This window comes from Schistocerca serialis, chromosome 5 (assembly GCF_023864345.2).
Source record: "Schistocerca serialis cubense isolate TAMUIC-IGC-003099 chromosome 5, iqSchSeri2.2, whole genome shotgun sequence".
Lineage (NCBI taxonomy): Eukaryota > Metazoa > Arthropoda > Insecta > Orthoptera > Acrididae > Schistocerca > Schistocerca serialis.
This window is the reverse complement of record NC_064642.1, coordinates 186,796,382-186,811,046: the sequence shown is the minus strand read 5'-3', so window position 1 is coordinate 186,811,046 and position 14,665 is coordinate 186,796,382. Positions and strand designations below refer to the sequence as shown.

Below are 14,665 nucleotides of genomic sequence, written 5' to 3'. Positions count from 1 at the left end.
CTTATTTTCCTCTTGTTCACCCTGCTCCATATATTCTTCTTTATCGCCTGTCAGGTCCTCATTTCCATCAGAACCATCATTTTCTTCAATAATTTGTTCTATTACTTCACCATGATGTGCCTGGTTAGCAATATCTGTTTCAATAACTTCCATTTTGCACACTGATGGATCATTACAACTAGCAGAATCCATTTGGTCATCACTTGGTGACTGAGATACAACATGAGCACCATAATGTTCTCCATCTTCATATGCCACATTCGAATTGTGATCGGGATTCTGACTATCACTATCTTGATTTTCCATTTCAATATCTGCATTTTCACTGGGAGTTTGATCGTCCACTTGAAGACCGCCACCATGGCCATTTTCATCATAATCTTGAGACTGCGAAACAGAAAGGTGCAAATGTTGCAATTAAAAGACAGATATGTATTCCATGGTTTATTAACTTTTATACACTGAAGAGCCAAAGAAACTGGTATGCTTGCCTAATATCATGTAGGGCCCCCGCGAGCACACAGAAGTGCTGCAACATGATGTGGCATATACTCAACTAATGTTTGAAGTAATGCTGGAGGGAACTGACACCTTGAATACTGCAAGGCAGTCCATAACTGTGTAGAGTATGAGGGGGTGGAGATCTCTTCTGAACAGCACATTGCAAGGCATCCCAGATATGCTCAATAATGTTCACATCTGGGAAGTTTGGTAGCCAGTGGAAGTATTTAAACTCAGAAGAGTGTTCCTGGAGCCACTCTGTAGCAATTCTGGACATATGGGGTGTCGCATTGTCCTGCTGGAATTGCCCAAGTCTGTCGGAATGCAAAATGGACATGACTAGATGCAGGTGATCAGACAGGATGCTTACGTACATGTCAACTGTCAGAGTTGTATCTAGACTTAACATTGAGTGCCATATCACTCCAACTGCATGTGTCCCACACCATTACAGAGCCTCCACCAATTTGAACAGTCCCCTGCTGAGATGCAGGGTCCGTGGATTCCTGAGATTGTCTCCATACCTGTACACGTCCATCCGCTCAATACAATTCGAAACAAGACTCATCCAACCAGGCAACATGTTTCCAGTTGTCAATAGTCTAGTGTTGGTGTTGATGGACCCAAGTAAGAAGTAAAGCTTTGTGGCATGCAGTCATCAAGGGTACACAAGTAGGCCATCGGCTGTGAAAGTCTTTATTGACGATGTTTTATTAAATGGTCACGCTGACACTTGTTGATGGCCCATCATTGAAATCTGCAGCAATTTGTGGAAGGGTTGCACTTCTGTCACACTGAACGATTCTCTTCAGTCGTTGTTGGTCCTGTTCTTGCAGGATCTTTTTCTGGCTGCAGCAATGTTGGAGATATGATGTTTTAACGGATTCCTGATATTCACAGTACACTCATGAAATGGTGGTATGGGAAAATCCCCCTTCATTGCTATCTCGGAGATGCTCGTGCACCGACTATAACACCACGTTCAAACTCACTTAAATCTTCAAAATTTGCCATTGTAGCAGCAGTAACTGATCTAACAAATGTGCCAGACACTTGTCCTATATAGGTGTTGCCGACCGCACCACTGTATTATGTCTGTTTACATATCTCTGTATTTCAATATGGCTGCCTACACCAGTATCTTTGGCGCTTAAATGTACACAGACACACATACAGTGTACATGGAACTGACCTCATGGTCTCAAGATTGTGACTGTGTAACTCTGTGTACAATGAAGATGATGCCTATGATCTGTCCCTCAACAACTCTAGAATCTATCTCTCAATAACTGTAGTTGCTCATTTTAGTTGTTTATCGATCAGCCAAAATGGGACATTTTTGCAATGTCTACAATAATCTGAATGTTGTTGTGTCTACAGTACTTATTGGTCCCACACCTTTCGAAGTATAAATTAGTAAATGGCTAAAATCGTCACACAGTCACCCAGTCCCAACTGCTGGCTGCCTATTTAACAGCCTCCATGAGAAACAAAATTTTGATTTTCTGTTATTTTCAAAAACACTGCTGCAGAAAGTCAGCAATCAAAATAGAATATTTGAAAATAAATATATAACAGTCTCGATTGCAAAGACATGTTTATTTCAAGGGGACTGGTTTAGATCATCACATGATCATCTTCAAACCTTCAAAACTGTATTGATGGACAATGGCCGTACAAGGAGCAGGAATTGCTGACTAATGACAATCATTCATGCTCCATGAAGAGCCATTGTCCCTCAATATGGTTTCGAAGGTCTGCCAACGCGATGATCAAAAGCAGTCATCTTGTAATAAATGTTTGTTTGGAATCTTGGCTGTTTTACAATTAATTTAATTGATTTTCTGTGTTTCACGTAATAATTGAATGAATTTAAAAATTTAAAATGCTGTTGTAATCTACTCATTAAAAGAAATAATATTACATTAGAGATTTAACACAACAACTCAAATATTAAAGTTAGAAACAGTTTGTGTGTCTCGAGGCAGTGTAGCACAAAGTAAGCAAATTACCCATATTATAGTCATCCAGTATTTGGGAATGAAAGCACTTAGTGACTGACAACAAACTTTACACACCATTTCAAACCCTTCTCAAACTTTTTCTTAAGCACCCCACCAGAATAATGAAATGGAAAAAAAATATAGTTTACTAGGTTTTTGCAGTTCATGCAGTAAGTCTGCAGCATCAAGCATGATGTTTTAATTTATTACTTCTTTCCTACCAACTCTACTCACAACACATTTTGCAGACATTGTTCATAAATACCACTGAAATTACCTGCAAAATCATATAATTTTGACACAATCTGTTTTTATGGGCTATAAGATGCACTTTTTTCTTTGAGAATGCTTCCAAAATTCAGGTGCATCTTATACTTGAAATTATAAAAATGTCCAGTGTTTGATTTAAAATTCCTACAACCTTAAAAATGTCCATATATTTGATGCTGTGGGAGACCTATCTCTATCTGGCAATATTGGAGTCAACTGACAGCAGCAGTGCACCGATGCAACAAACATGATTTGTGGGGATTCACAAGCTTGCTAACACTCTCTGCCTCCCACCCCAACGCCACCAATCCAGAATACTGTCTAGCCTATGATGCATCATTGCAGTCTACAGTGCCAGTGAACTTGAATTGACAGTGATATGTGTTATTGGTTACAGTACAATATTTTTGTTCATAGCTAGTTTCATAATGAAAAAAAGTATTCATATGATGCAGGCTTAAATTACAAGTAACAGCATATGCAGAAGAACATGGAAACAGAGTAACTGAGCGACATTTCCACCCTCCATCAACAGAAAAAAAACCATTTGCTGTTGGCGGCCTATTAAAGAAGAACTGGAAAAAAAAGACTAAATGTGCAAATAGAGGACAGTGAAAAATGGCCAAAATTAGAGAATGACGAATTGAAATGGATTCAAGAACACTGTCAGAATGGCACTGGAATTAATACAAAAGTGATTCAAATACACACTCGTACACTTAACACTAACATAACAGATTTTAAGGGTTGAATTGGTTGGTGTTACAGGTTTATGGAGCATCATGGACTTAGAATGTGAAGAAATACCAAAATATCTCAGAAAATTCCACAAGAGTAAGAAAAGAAAATATTGTCTTTCCATCATTTTATTATTCAGCATAAAAAAAAACTAGAATGGAACTAAGCCAAATAGTGAATATGTATGAAACTCCTCAGACATCTGATGTGCCAACTAACAGAATTGTTGCCATGCTAAAACTCCATCTATAAAAACAAGTGGACATGAAAAAATGCACTACACTGTTGCTCTTTCATGTTGTGCTGATGGTGCTAAACTTTATCCAATAATCATTTTCAAGTGCAAAGCGGTGTCAAAACCTTCTGAAATACTACCAGGTGTTGTTGTTCACATACATGACAAGTGTTGGATGGATGAGACTCGTATAAAATTATAGACTAACGAAGTGTGGGAGAGAAGGAAAGATGGTAGATCGGTTTAGCAGTCATCTGAAAAATTCTGTGAAAGAGGAATGAGACAGAGAAATACAGAGCCTGCTGTTATTCTGGGGGACTTACTTCACTGCAACCTCTTGATGTCTCAATAAATAAATCATTTAAAGTATATATGAGAGAGGAAGGGAACAAATGGGTGATGGATGAAATCCAACATGAGTTCACACCAAAGGGAGCGTTAAATGGCCTACAATCAAACAAGTGAGTCAGGGGATGAAACAGTCTTAGTCCAGAGTGAGAGAAAACATTACTGTTAAATCTCTCAAGAAGTGCAGCATAAGTAACGCTCTCGATGGCAGTGAAGACCATCTTACATATGCAGGAACAATGATGATGATGATGATGATGATGATGATGATGATGATGATGATGATGAAGAAGAAGAAGAAGAAGAAGAATAAGAATAAGGTTCAGATGACGATTTTCAGGAATTTTAAAGGTCTGCTTGGTTTTATAAATTACAGATTTTTGTTTTGTTTTGGTCTGGCATCATAGTCTAACAATAATAATGCTAAAAATGTCATTTTTAAACACTGCTTAAAAATTAAGGTGCACCTTATAGTTCACAGCATCTTATAGTCCATAAAATATGGCAGTTCAGGAGTTTACATATGTAGACTTAGTTCCTCCAATGGTAGTAAACACTGACAGGCATGAAAAACTAGCTTTGCTTAAAATGGGGTGCAAATTACCCAGACTATACTCATCCAGTGTTTGATAATGAAGGCACTTGGCTACTTCCAATAGACTTTAAAAATAATCTGTAAACCAATCTGGCATTTGAAGCTGTTTTATACATGGGAGTTGATTTTTTAACGAATTGGAGGTGGGGACCTTCTCTGATGTGGATATCACCATGTACATTAAAGGAGCAAACTACACAGACAGGTGTAAGTATAGTGAAAGACAAAACAGAGCACTGTCGAAAGCAGAAAAAAAAATGCAAGTTGTAACAGGCACATTTATATGCCCTTTGTGTTATAGAATACTACTTCCTCATAAAATGTTGAACATTTTAAATATTATGAATAACACTAGGTTTAAGGCAGCTTGAGAGATCAATCAGCATAATGATGCGCACACAAATACATACCATCGAGCCATCAAACATTTTACTCACTGAATTAATTTTGAATAGTAAACTCCAGCTTCCTGCTATGATATTTCAGCACAGAGCCATCTTCAGGAGTACATTGGCGAAGTGAAGGTATACTAAGCTCTTTCATTTAAGATTATACAATATATGCATGGGAAGTAAATATAAATCGCTGCACCCTGACCAATGTCTTAAATTAATATATACAGCCTCTTTTTTGAATTATCAGTCTTCTAACTGGTTTGATATGGCCCGCCATGACCCCCGTCTCGAGTACTAACCTCTTCATCCCAGACTAGCACCCAATGTCCTCAAGTATATGTTGGAAGTATTCCAATCTGCGTTTTCCTCAGCAGTTTTTACCCTCTACAGCTCTATCTAATACCATGGAGGTTACTCCCTGATGTCTTAACACAAGTTGTATCATCTTGTCCCTTCTTCCTGCAAGTGTTTTCCATATGTTCCTTTCTTCATTGATTCTGCAGAGAACCTCCTAATTTCTTGTCTTATCAGGTCACACAACTTCTGTAGCGCCATGTCTACAGTGCTTTGATTCCCTTTTGTTCTGCATGATTCACTACTATAAAATGCTCTTAGAAATGTTTTCCTTGATTTAGGGCTTTTGTTTGATATCAGTAGACTTCTCTTGGTCACGTATGCCATCTTTTTCTGTGCTAGTCAGCTTTTTTATATACTCCTTGCTACATCTGTCATTGGCTATTTTGCTTGCAAAGTAGCAGAATTCCTTAACTTCGTCTACTTCATGATCATCAATTTTGATGTTAAGTTTCTCACTGTTCTCATTCCTGCTACTTCCCATTACTTTGGTCATTTTGCTGTTTACACTCAACCCATATTCTGTACTCATAAGAATGTTCATTCCACTCAACAGTTCTGTAATTCTTCATCACTTTTACTGAGGATTGTAATGAAAGCATAGCAATTATTATACAGAAACACAGTAGCTGAAAATGATTTCTTTGGTGAAGCTTAAAGCAAGAAAATACATTTTACTTAGTAACAAATGCTCTCTCTGATCGTGATGCACAGTTAGTTAGGATAGATAAGATAGTGCCTTACAGAATGGATACTCCTCTGTGGAAATGTATTATAATAATTAACAACTCCAGGACCAATATTTTTAAGAACGGTTTACAAGAGATGACATGGGATGAAATATACAATGACCCAAATGCTAACACCCAAATGCCAACATAAAATTTAATCTATTACAAGATAAATTCAAAACTTTATTAAATGTAGCTTTTCACAAAAGCCAATCAAAAAGGACACTAAACAGCCATGTAAAAACCATGGATCAGTCAAGGGATTGAAGTAGCTTGTGAAAGGAAAAGGGAAATGTATCTGTTAAGGGGAGCCGGAACGATGACAAAATTAACTTTTTTGTTTTGTTTTTTTTTCATTATAAAATTATTTGGAGTTTTCTGAATAAAACACATCAAGTTTCACCCTTTTAAGTGAATTCTAAGTGTGTTTTTTATCACTGCAAAGATCACGCGCCACATAAACGGGTGTAGCGACTTGGTGTGTCACCTCTGACGGTGCTGCTCGCTGGTTGCAAGCAGGGTAATCTTTGCGAAATTATAGAGTGTTCTGTTTTCCAACGTTGTATGGCTTTATCTGTGACAGTTGACTGTTTATACCGGTAAACATAAATGCTATACCATGTGTGCTGATTTGTGGAGTTTGCTTTGTGTTGTTTAGCTGTTAAATTTTGCGTATTTGACGGATATTGGTTTGTGGATATCAATATGCCCCGTTTCAGCAATTGAGTGTTTAAGAAATGGCACAATGAGTGTAAGAAGAAATCTTCTGTTGTTTCGAAGGGAGGTGCTGCTCGGACTGCTTCACCGACTACTCCAAATGAATGTGACAGAACTTCTTCCAGTAAGAAACTTTGTGACTGCAAAGAAATATTTGAAAACTATGAAAGTGACAGTATTGATGTGAATGAAATAATTAACATTTCCTTGCTCTCTAATATTTTGAAACGTAATGTATTATGCCAAGTTTGCAAAGAAAGAGGACTGGAATTCAAAATAACTTCATGTTATTGAAGTGTAACAAATGTGCTGCAGAAGTTTCATTTTCTAATTCTAACAGTATTCCTCGTAGTGGTAATAGAGGAAAGAAAGTGTATGATATAGATGTTAGGCTAGTGTATGGTTTGCATTGCATTGGCAAGGGCAGTGCTGCAGGGACAATGTTATGTGGAATTATGAACTTGCCAAAACCACCAACCAAGTTTGGATTTTATAATGAATTGGTGGGGTCTTCTGCTGAAGATATTGCTCAAGTAAAAATGAAGAAAGCAGTTGAAGTAGCTGTGACAGATAATGGGAATTGCAGATATTTAACTGTTGCTTTAGATGGATCATGGCAACGTAGAGGTCATAAATCTCTAAATGGAGTTGTAACAGTTACCAGAGGAGACAGTTGCAAAGTAACTAATGTTGCTATTCTCTCGAAACATTGTAGATGTAAGGGCAATACCAAGGATGAACATAGTGAAAGTTGTGAAGCAAATTTTCACGGCACGAGTGGAGCGATGGAAGTAGAGGGAGTGAAAGCAATTTTTTCCAGATCAAAGGAGCGGTATAATGTATGATACACTAACTATCTACGAGATGGTGATTCCAAGGGATATAAAGCTGTAGAGGAACTCAAACCTTATGGCAATGAAATTCACATTAGAAAACAGGAGTGCATTGGACATGTCCAGAAGCACATGGGGGCTCGCTTGCGCAAACTAAAGCAGACATTAGGATCCCAGAAGCTTAGTGATGGTAAGACCCTCGGAGGAAGAGGAAGATTGACAGATGAAGCAGTTGATAGATTGCAGAGGTATTATGGGTGTGCAATTAGGCAAAATACAAGAAGCATTGAGCATCTGAGGAGAGCAGTATGGGCATTATTTTTTCATACTGCATCAACAAATGAGCACCCACAACATGCACTGTGCCCCACAGGTGATGACTCATGGTGTAAGTACCAATCAGGAAAGGAATATGCCCATAAAAACAGTTTGCCAAATGCTGCAATTGATGTAATAAGCCCATATTCAGAGATTTATCACAGCCAAGTTTATTGGAAAAGTGTTTACATGGGAAAACACAAAATCCAAATGAAAGTGTAAATAATTTAATTTGGATTAGGATTCCCAAATGAGTATTTGTACAGATAAAAACATTGCACTTTGGAGTGTACGATGCAGTGGCAACATACAATGAAGGAAACATTATCAAATGTGATGTGCTGAAACGTTTAGGTTTCCAACCAGGACACAACACCATTTCCACAATGCGCCTAATTGATGAAGAAAGACTAAGAGTTGCAGGAAGAAGAGACAAAAGCCTACAACATGCAGCAAAAGGGAAGAAAGGCCAGTCAAAAGGAAAGTAACACTGGAAAAAGAAGAGTATGCTGATAATCCATCATATGGGGGCAAGAATGTATTAAAAAACCTTGGAAGCCATTTCCTGTAACTTTAAAATTTTCATCTTTGGGGAACATTTTCTCAAAAACTGCTAACAGTATATCAATGAAATTTATACACAATATCGTTTACTTCTTTTCCTTCATTTTTATAACAAATTGTAAAAGAAAATATTGTATAATTCAAGAGTTATAGAAAAAAAGTGCGATATTTTGGAGAAAAAATAAGGATGTTTAAAAAAATTGTAAAATAAAAACCAATAAATATTTCTAAACGTGGCATTATAACTATGAAGAGAAATATTCACTGAACATGTAGTCCAAATTTCAGAGCAATATGTTTAATGATTTTAGAAAAAATGTTCCTTCTATTCGCTAAAATTAACATGGAGGAGATGGATCGTTCTGGATCCCCTTTACAAGAACAAGTAGAGGTCCTGAAGCAGTTGCACACTACAAAAACTACCAAAAATTATTAAGAAAAGTTATTGAAACATCAAGTACATTGACATCATGTCAGAAATCAGTAATTCCAACAACAAAGGCTATATGGAATGTAACGAAACCAGAGACAGGACACTCAGTCACAGAACAGGATAACAACACTAGTGAACTGAATGGAATGGCTATAAATGATGAGTCGTAGGTAGCAAATACAATAATTTCTTGAATATAGTCATAAATATAGTGACAAACAGTACAAGGGAAAAATCACAGAAGTATGTTGAAGACGCAAGTCTCATAAAATTCAATCATATGAATGTATCACCAACTTCTCCATTTGAAATTATGAAAATTATATTCTCCCAAAAATAAAAACTCATTTAGTTTTGATGGTGTTTCCAATAGAGTGCCACAGATTTGTTCCCACATAATAAGCCCTGTCTTATCTGAAATATGTAATGCATCACTTACTCATAGTATTTTTTCAGAGAGATTGAAATATGCCATTGTTAAACCCCTCTTTCAGGAAGGTGATACGGGAGATGCCATTAACTACTGACCTGTTTCACTGCCGACATCATTTTCTACACTTTTTCAGAAGGTGACGAGCTACAGTAACATCCTCAACAAATCGCACTTTTGTTTTTTCTGAAGAGGTACTCTACTGAGTACACTAAACAGATTCAGAAGGATGTAGGTTGCAGTAAGTACTGGGAGATGAAGAAGCTTGCACAGGATAGAGTAGCATGGAGAGCTGCATCAAACCAGTCTCAGGACTGAAGACGACAACAACAACAACAACAACAACAACTCTACTGAGAATGCCATTTATATGTTCAGTTGCCTAATTTTGCAATCACTGAATAATAAAATGGCATTGGTTGGTATTTTCTGTAATCTAAATAAGGCATTTGACTATGTAAATCATAGTACTCTCCTAGATGAGTCCAAGTTTTATTGGAACTGATGGTGTAGCCAACCAACGGAGAATGTCATATCTAACAAAAAGAATGCATGCAGTTGTACTTAGTAATTTGCAGTCCGCGGACATTATTCTATGGGTGCTCCTCAAGGCTCAGTCCTGGGTCCACTATTGTTCTTCATGTATGTAAACAATCTTCCGTCTAGCATACTAGCACAATTAGTTCTTTTTGCAGATGATACTAGTATTGTAATGAATCCAAGCATACATACAGAAATAGAAGGAATGGTGAACAATGTTCTGTAAAGTATCACTGACTGGTTTTCTGTGAATGGTCCCACCCCCAATTTTAAAAGGACACAACATACCTAGTTCTGCACTTCTTGGGGTGCTACACTAATGATAAGTGTAACACATGGTGAGCAAATAATAAACATATTATACTGAACTGTGGGCAACTACAGTCAAATGAACACATTTCTTTTAAGAAGGCAAAAAACACTGCTCAGGCTGTACAAAGTTTTTTTTTTTTTTTTTAATTTATTAAAACAATGACAGGTACCTAGCCAATTTAGGTGCATCCTCAGGTGATACAAACTGTGTCTAAAACATCATTTTATGCTTCCCCAAAGTCTCTTCCCATCCTTCACATCACTGATAAATTAAAACCTGCTAAAATCATTTGACAAATTGATAAAAAGTGGGGTCTCATATTATATCAGCTATAGGCAATGCGGGCATAAGGAATACTGAACAGTTCAGCTTTATAGCCATGTCCCATCCTTTATATGTTATTTACACATTTCAGTCAATCCCTAACTGTAATAAATCAGATATATCTTTCTAACTTTTGAATACTAGCAATCCTTGTATATCAATATAGTTGCATTTATTCTCAGTAATAATTATTTATCTCATTATGTTTTACACACCCATTTGCCACACCACAGTCATTCTATACAGAAACATTCGATTCAGTTAGTGAATATGTAAAGAAAAACATACACTGTCTGACAAAAAAACTGAAGTACCCTGAAGGTATGGACTTTGTCCACACACATATCATCAGTGCACCTCAGAGACTCACATCTAGTGAGTACATAGCTGGCGACCACAGGGCCCCAAGCTGAGTCTTGGCATTGCATCCACTTACTTATGCCCGGCTCCTCACTTTTATATTTCCTATCTGGCCACTCTTGCCCTACTCTTGTTCTTTTCTGACCCTGACGCTATTAGGTTTTGAGGGCTAGGGGTCTTTCATTTCCCCCCTATACTTTTTTCTGACCCGGAGCAGGCGGCTGCAAAAAGCATCTGTATCCCATGTTAGGGGTGGCCTCCAGAACTATGGAAGGCAACGGAATACCACTGCAGATTATCTTCCCTACATACTGCAGTCTCCATTTTATGCACAAAAACGGCTTCCCCTCGTGTTAAATCAGTATGCGGAGGTAAAATAGTCCCACAATCGTACCTCTGGGGGTAGGGTGGGGGACTCGAACAGGGGCAAAAAATCAAAACGAGAATTGGTACATGGTATGTAAACACTCTGCTACACGCAGGAAAACTAGAGACCCTTACAAGGGAGATGGAAAAGAATCATATGGACCTCGTAGAAGTTGCTGAGGTTAAGATGGAATGGATGTGGAGAGTTACAATCAGATGAATATGTATTGTACTACTCAGGACGAGAAGTAAAAGGAATGAATGGAGTAGGAATGATTATGATAAAGGCATTGGCTAAATGTGTGGAATATGTGGACTATGTAAATGACCAGGTTTTTGGTATAAAGCTGAAAGGAGCACAAAAAGATTTAATGACTGTCCAGGTGTATACGCCACCTTCAGAACAAAATGACCAAATTGTAGAGGGAACATACAATGTAATAGAGAGAATAATGGACAAAAATAAAAATAAAAATCTGCGAAATAGTAATGGAATGCAATTGTTGGAAAAGAGAAAGAGGGAAACATAGTACGCAGTCATGGTATTGGAATGAGAAATGATACAGATGAATGGCTAATTGACTTCTGCAGGGAAAGGCAGCTGATAGTGGCAAATACATGGTTCAAGAACCACAAGAGGAGGCCCTACACTTGGAAATAATCAGTGGATAAATACAGAAACCAAATCAATTTTATACTTGTAGAAGAAAGATATAGGAATGGAATCAAGAAGATGCACACATTACCAGGTGCAGATATTAATAGCGACCACAACTTACTTATGGCTGAAAAAGAAATAAGAACGAAAATACTGAAAAAGGCGACCATGGTGAAGAAGTAGGATCTAGAGAAGATACGATCCTACAAATAACAAATTATAGAAATGCTGTCACTTGAGTTTCTAAACACATTACGAAACAAAGACCCATCTGGTAATGTCAACGAGTACTGGAATATGCTGAAAAAAGGAATCATTAGGACAGGACAGCAAAATATAGGATATGTAAAACGGAAAAGGGGTAAAAAACCCATGGATCACACAAGAAATTATTTCCAAGATGGAGTAGCGAAGAAAATTTAAAAACAAGAACACTGATGATACAAGAAAGATGTACTGAAGGTTAAATATGAATTGTGAAGAGAAACAGAGTAGGCTACGAAAAAATTGCTAAAAGAGGAATGTGATGCAACTGAAGGACTGGACAGGAAGGGAAGATACGACTTACTACACAACAGAGTAATATAAAATAATTAACAATAAATTATTGTTAAAAAAAAAGAACAGTGTCTACGCAGCACAAGGAAGTTAGAATAGATTCTAACCTCCTTGATGCATCATAAGGGAGCTCATCCTCTCAATATCTTTGGCATGCACGAAGCAGTCGCAACAGCGGCCATTCCATATTACGTAGTGGATGAATAACAGTAGACTGCAGCACTCACCCATCTCACACTAAGTTAAATAAATAAAAAAACAAATCTTTGCGAAAGAAAGAATTAAATATATTAAATAATAGTCCATTAAAGCAAAAAAACTAGCGTCAGCAATTCTGTGACATTACACAGCTTTCAAAACAGTAAAGTGCAGGAATCAGTCATTGTTTCTGTTCTAGGTTTATTACAGCAGATTCAGATTTTGACCAGTAACTAGCAGTTTTTTTGAAGTTATTATACATGCCCTAGTACATCTACTCCCATTGTTCAGGCTCTTGTCGCCTTAACAACAGATGAAGATGTATTAGTGCACATATGACAACTTCAAAATACTGCACTGAAAATGGCTAGTTACTAGCCAAAATCTGGATCTGCTCTAATAAAGGTAGAAAGAAAACAACAACTGACTGTTTTCTTTACCATTTTGAATGTTATATCACAATCATGAAGCACATTTCACTTTCTTAATGGCAGGTAATTTGATTACACAACTCTTCCCAATTCTTCAGAATAAACCTTTTCAAGATGTCAATTGTCACAGTCTCATCTATAAATGTATGACAACCCCTATATTAACCTTTGAGCAGACAAGTACATGTGTCGAGAGTAGCTGTCTTCATGTTACCAAGGTAAACATGTGTGAGCAATATCGCAGTTTAAACATAGTACAATTCAGCAATAATAAAATAAACTTACATGAGCCATTTAGTTAAACAATAACAAAATAAACTTGCATTCTACCATTTTGTTGCCAAATGCAAGTGTAACCCCACAGTTATGACCCACTCGAAGCATTAAAGAGCACAGTTGCATTGGATCCCTGCCAACTGCTTATTTGATTGGCAATTATCTTGTAAACAACTTCTTAATTGTGGGCCTGTGCTGTTAGCTTGGAATCTGGGTCATTTTCTTGCACAGATCATCAATTTGTTCTCACCTACCTCACTGTTTATTTTTTATTACTGCTGTCCTTTCGGACGTATGACGACACAACTTATCAGAGCGTTAGCTCAAGCAATAATGAGGGAATAGATATAGGCTTGCAACTGTAAAACAACAATGGAATGGTAAAAGACAATGTTATTTGTCATTGGTACACTTTATACACAGGCAAGCCTGCTTGACGATTAATCTATTACACAAAGTAAAAACACTGACCTCAGTAGGAGTGCAAAATATTTGGTCATGTGACTATTCAGAAGTGATGAACATATTTATAGAATAAAAAATCCGCTTCAGTTGCTAATAATTTCTTAATTTCTTGTACAACCTATTTTGAAGCATAAAGCTACATCTTCAGGTGCCACCATATAATTATGACAGTAAAAATGTGTGGCAGTCAGGCCAGTCATGGGTGGTTGACACCCATGTCAAATAAAAATGTGGGAACATAGGACCAGTAACCATAGTAACTGCCCTGACAGCACGACATGGAAGCACTTCCCTGTCTTGCTGTCCAAGTGGATGCTGTGACTGCTTGCCCTACGCTCCCACTACGTGTTTGTTTGACATGTGTGTGACCAACCAATGACCCCTCCCACGACTGACTGCCACACATTTATGTTCCCATAATTACACTGGTACTTTGATTTTATGTTCTCCTCTTCTTAATCGACGTCTCACTTGACTTCGTCCCTTTTTCTTCCTATTGACATTTGATGTGACTGAACGAGTTATAAGGGGCATAAGAGACAGACGGTTCGCAACGTGTGATGATGGAGTTAAGGGAGTATTTTAGGCTGATGCGGAGAGAGGAGACGCGAGAGAATAATTTCAGCCGCCACCTTTTCTTGTGCTACTTACAACTCAGTCTCATATTTTTGCAGGAATTTTTCACGCACTGTATTCAGCAACAATATCGAT

At 37.4% G+C, this 14,665-nt stretch overlaps 1 protein-coding gene across 4 annotated transcripts in view; it reads right to left on the bottom strand.

Annotated features, from left to right (window-relative positions):
• Nucleotides 1-14,665, bottom strand: part of LOC126481694 (zinc finger protein 250-like) — a 154,273-nt gene that overhangs the window by 81,632 nt on the left and 57,976 nt on the right. For all 4 annotated transcript variants that reach the window (XM_050105638.1, XM_050105639.1, XM_050105640.1 and 1 more), the window contains one exon: nt 1-387. In XM_050105638.1, the coding sequence (XP_049961595.1) occupies nt 1-387 (387 nt within the window). The remainder of the gene's footprint in view (nt 388-14,665) is intronic.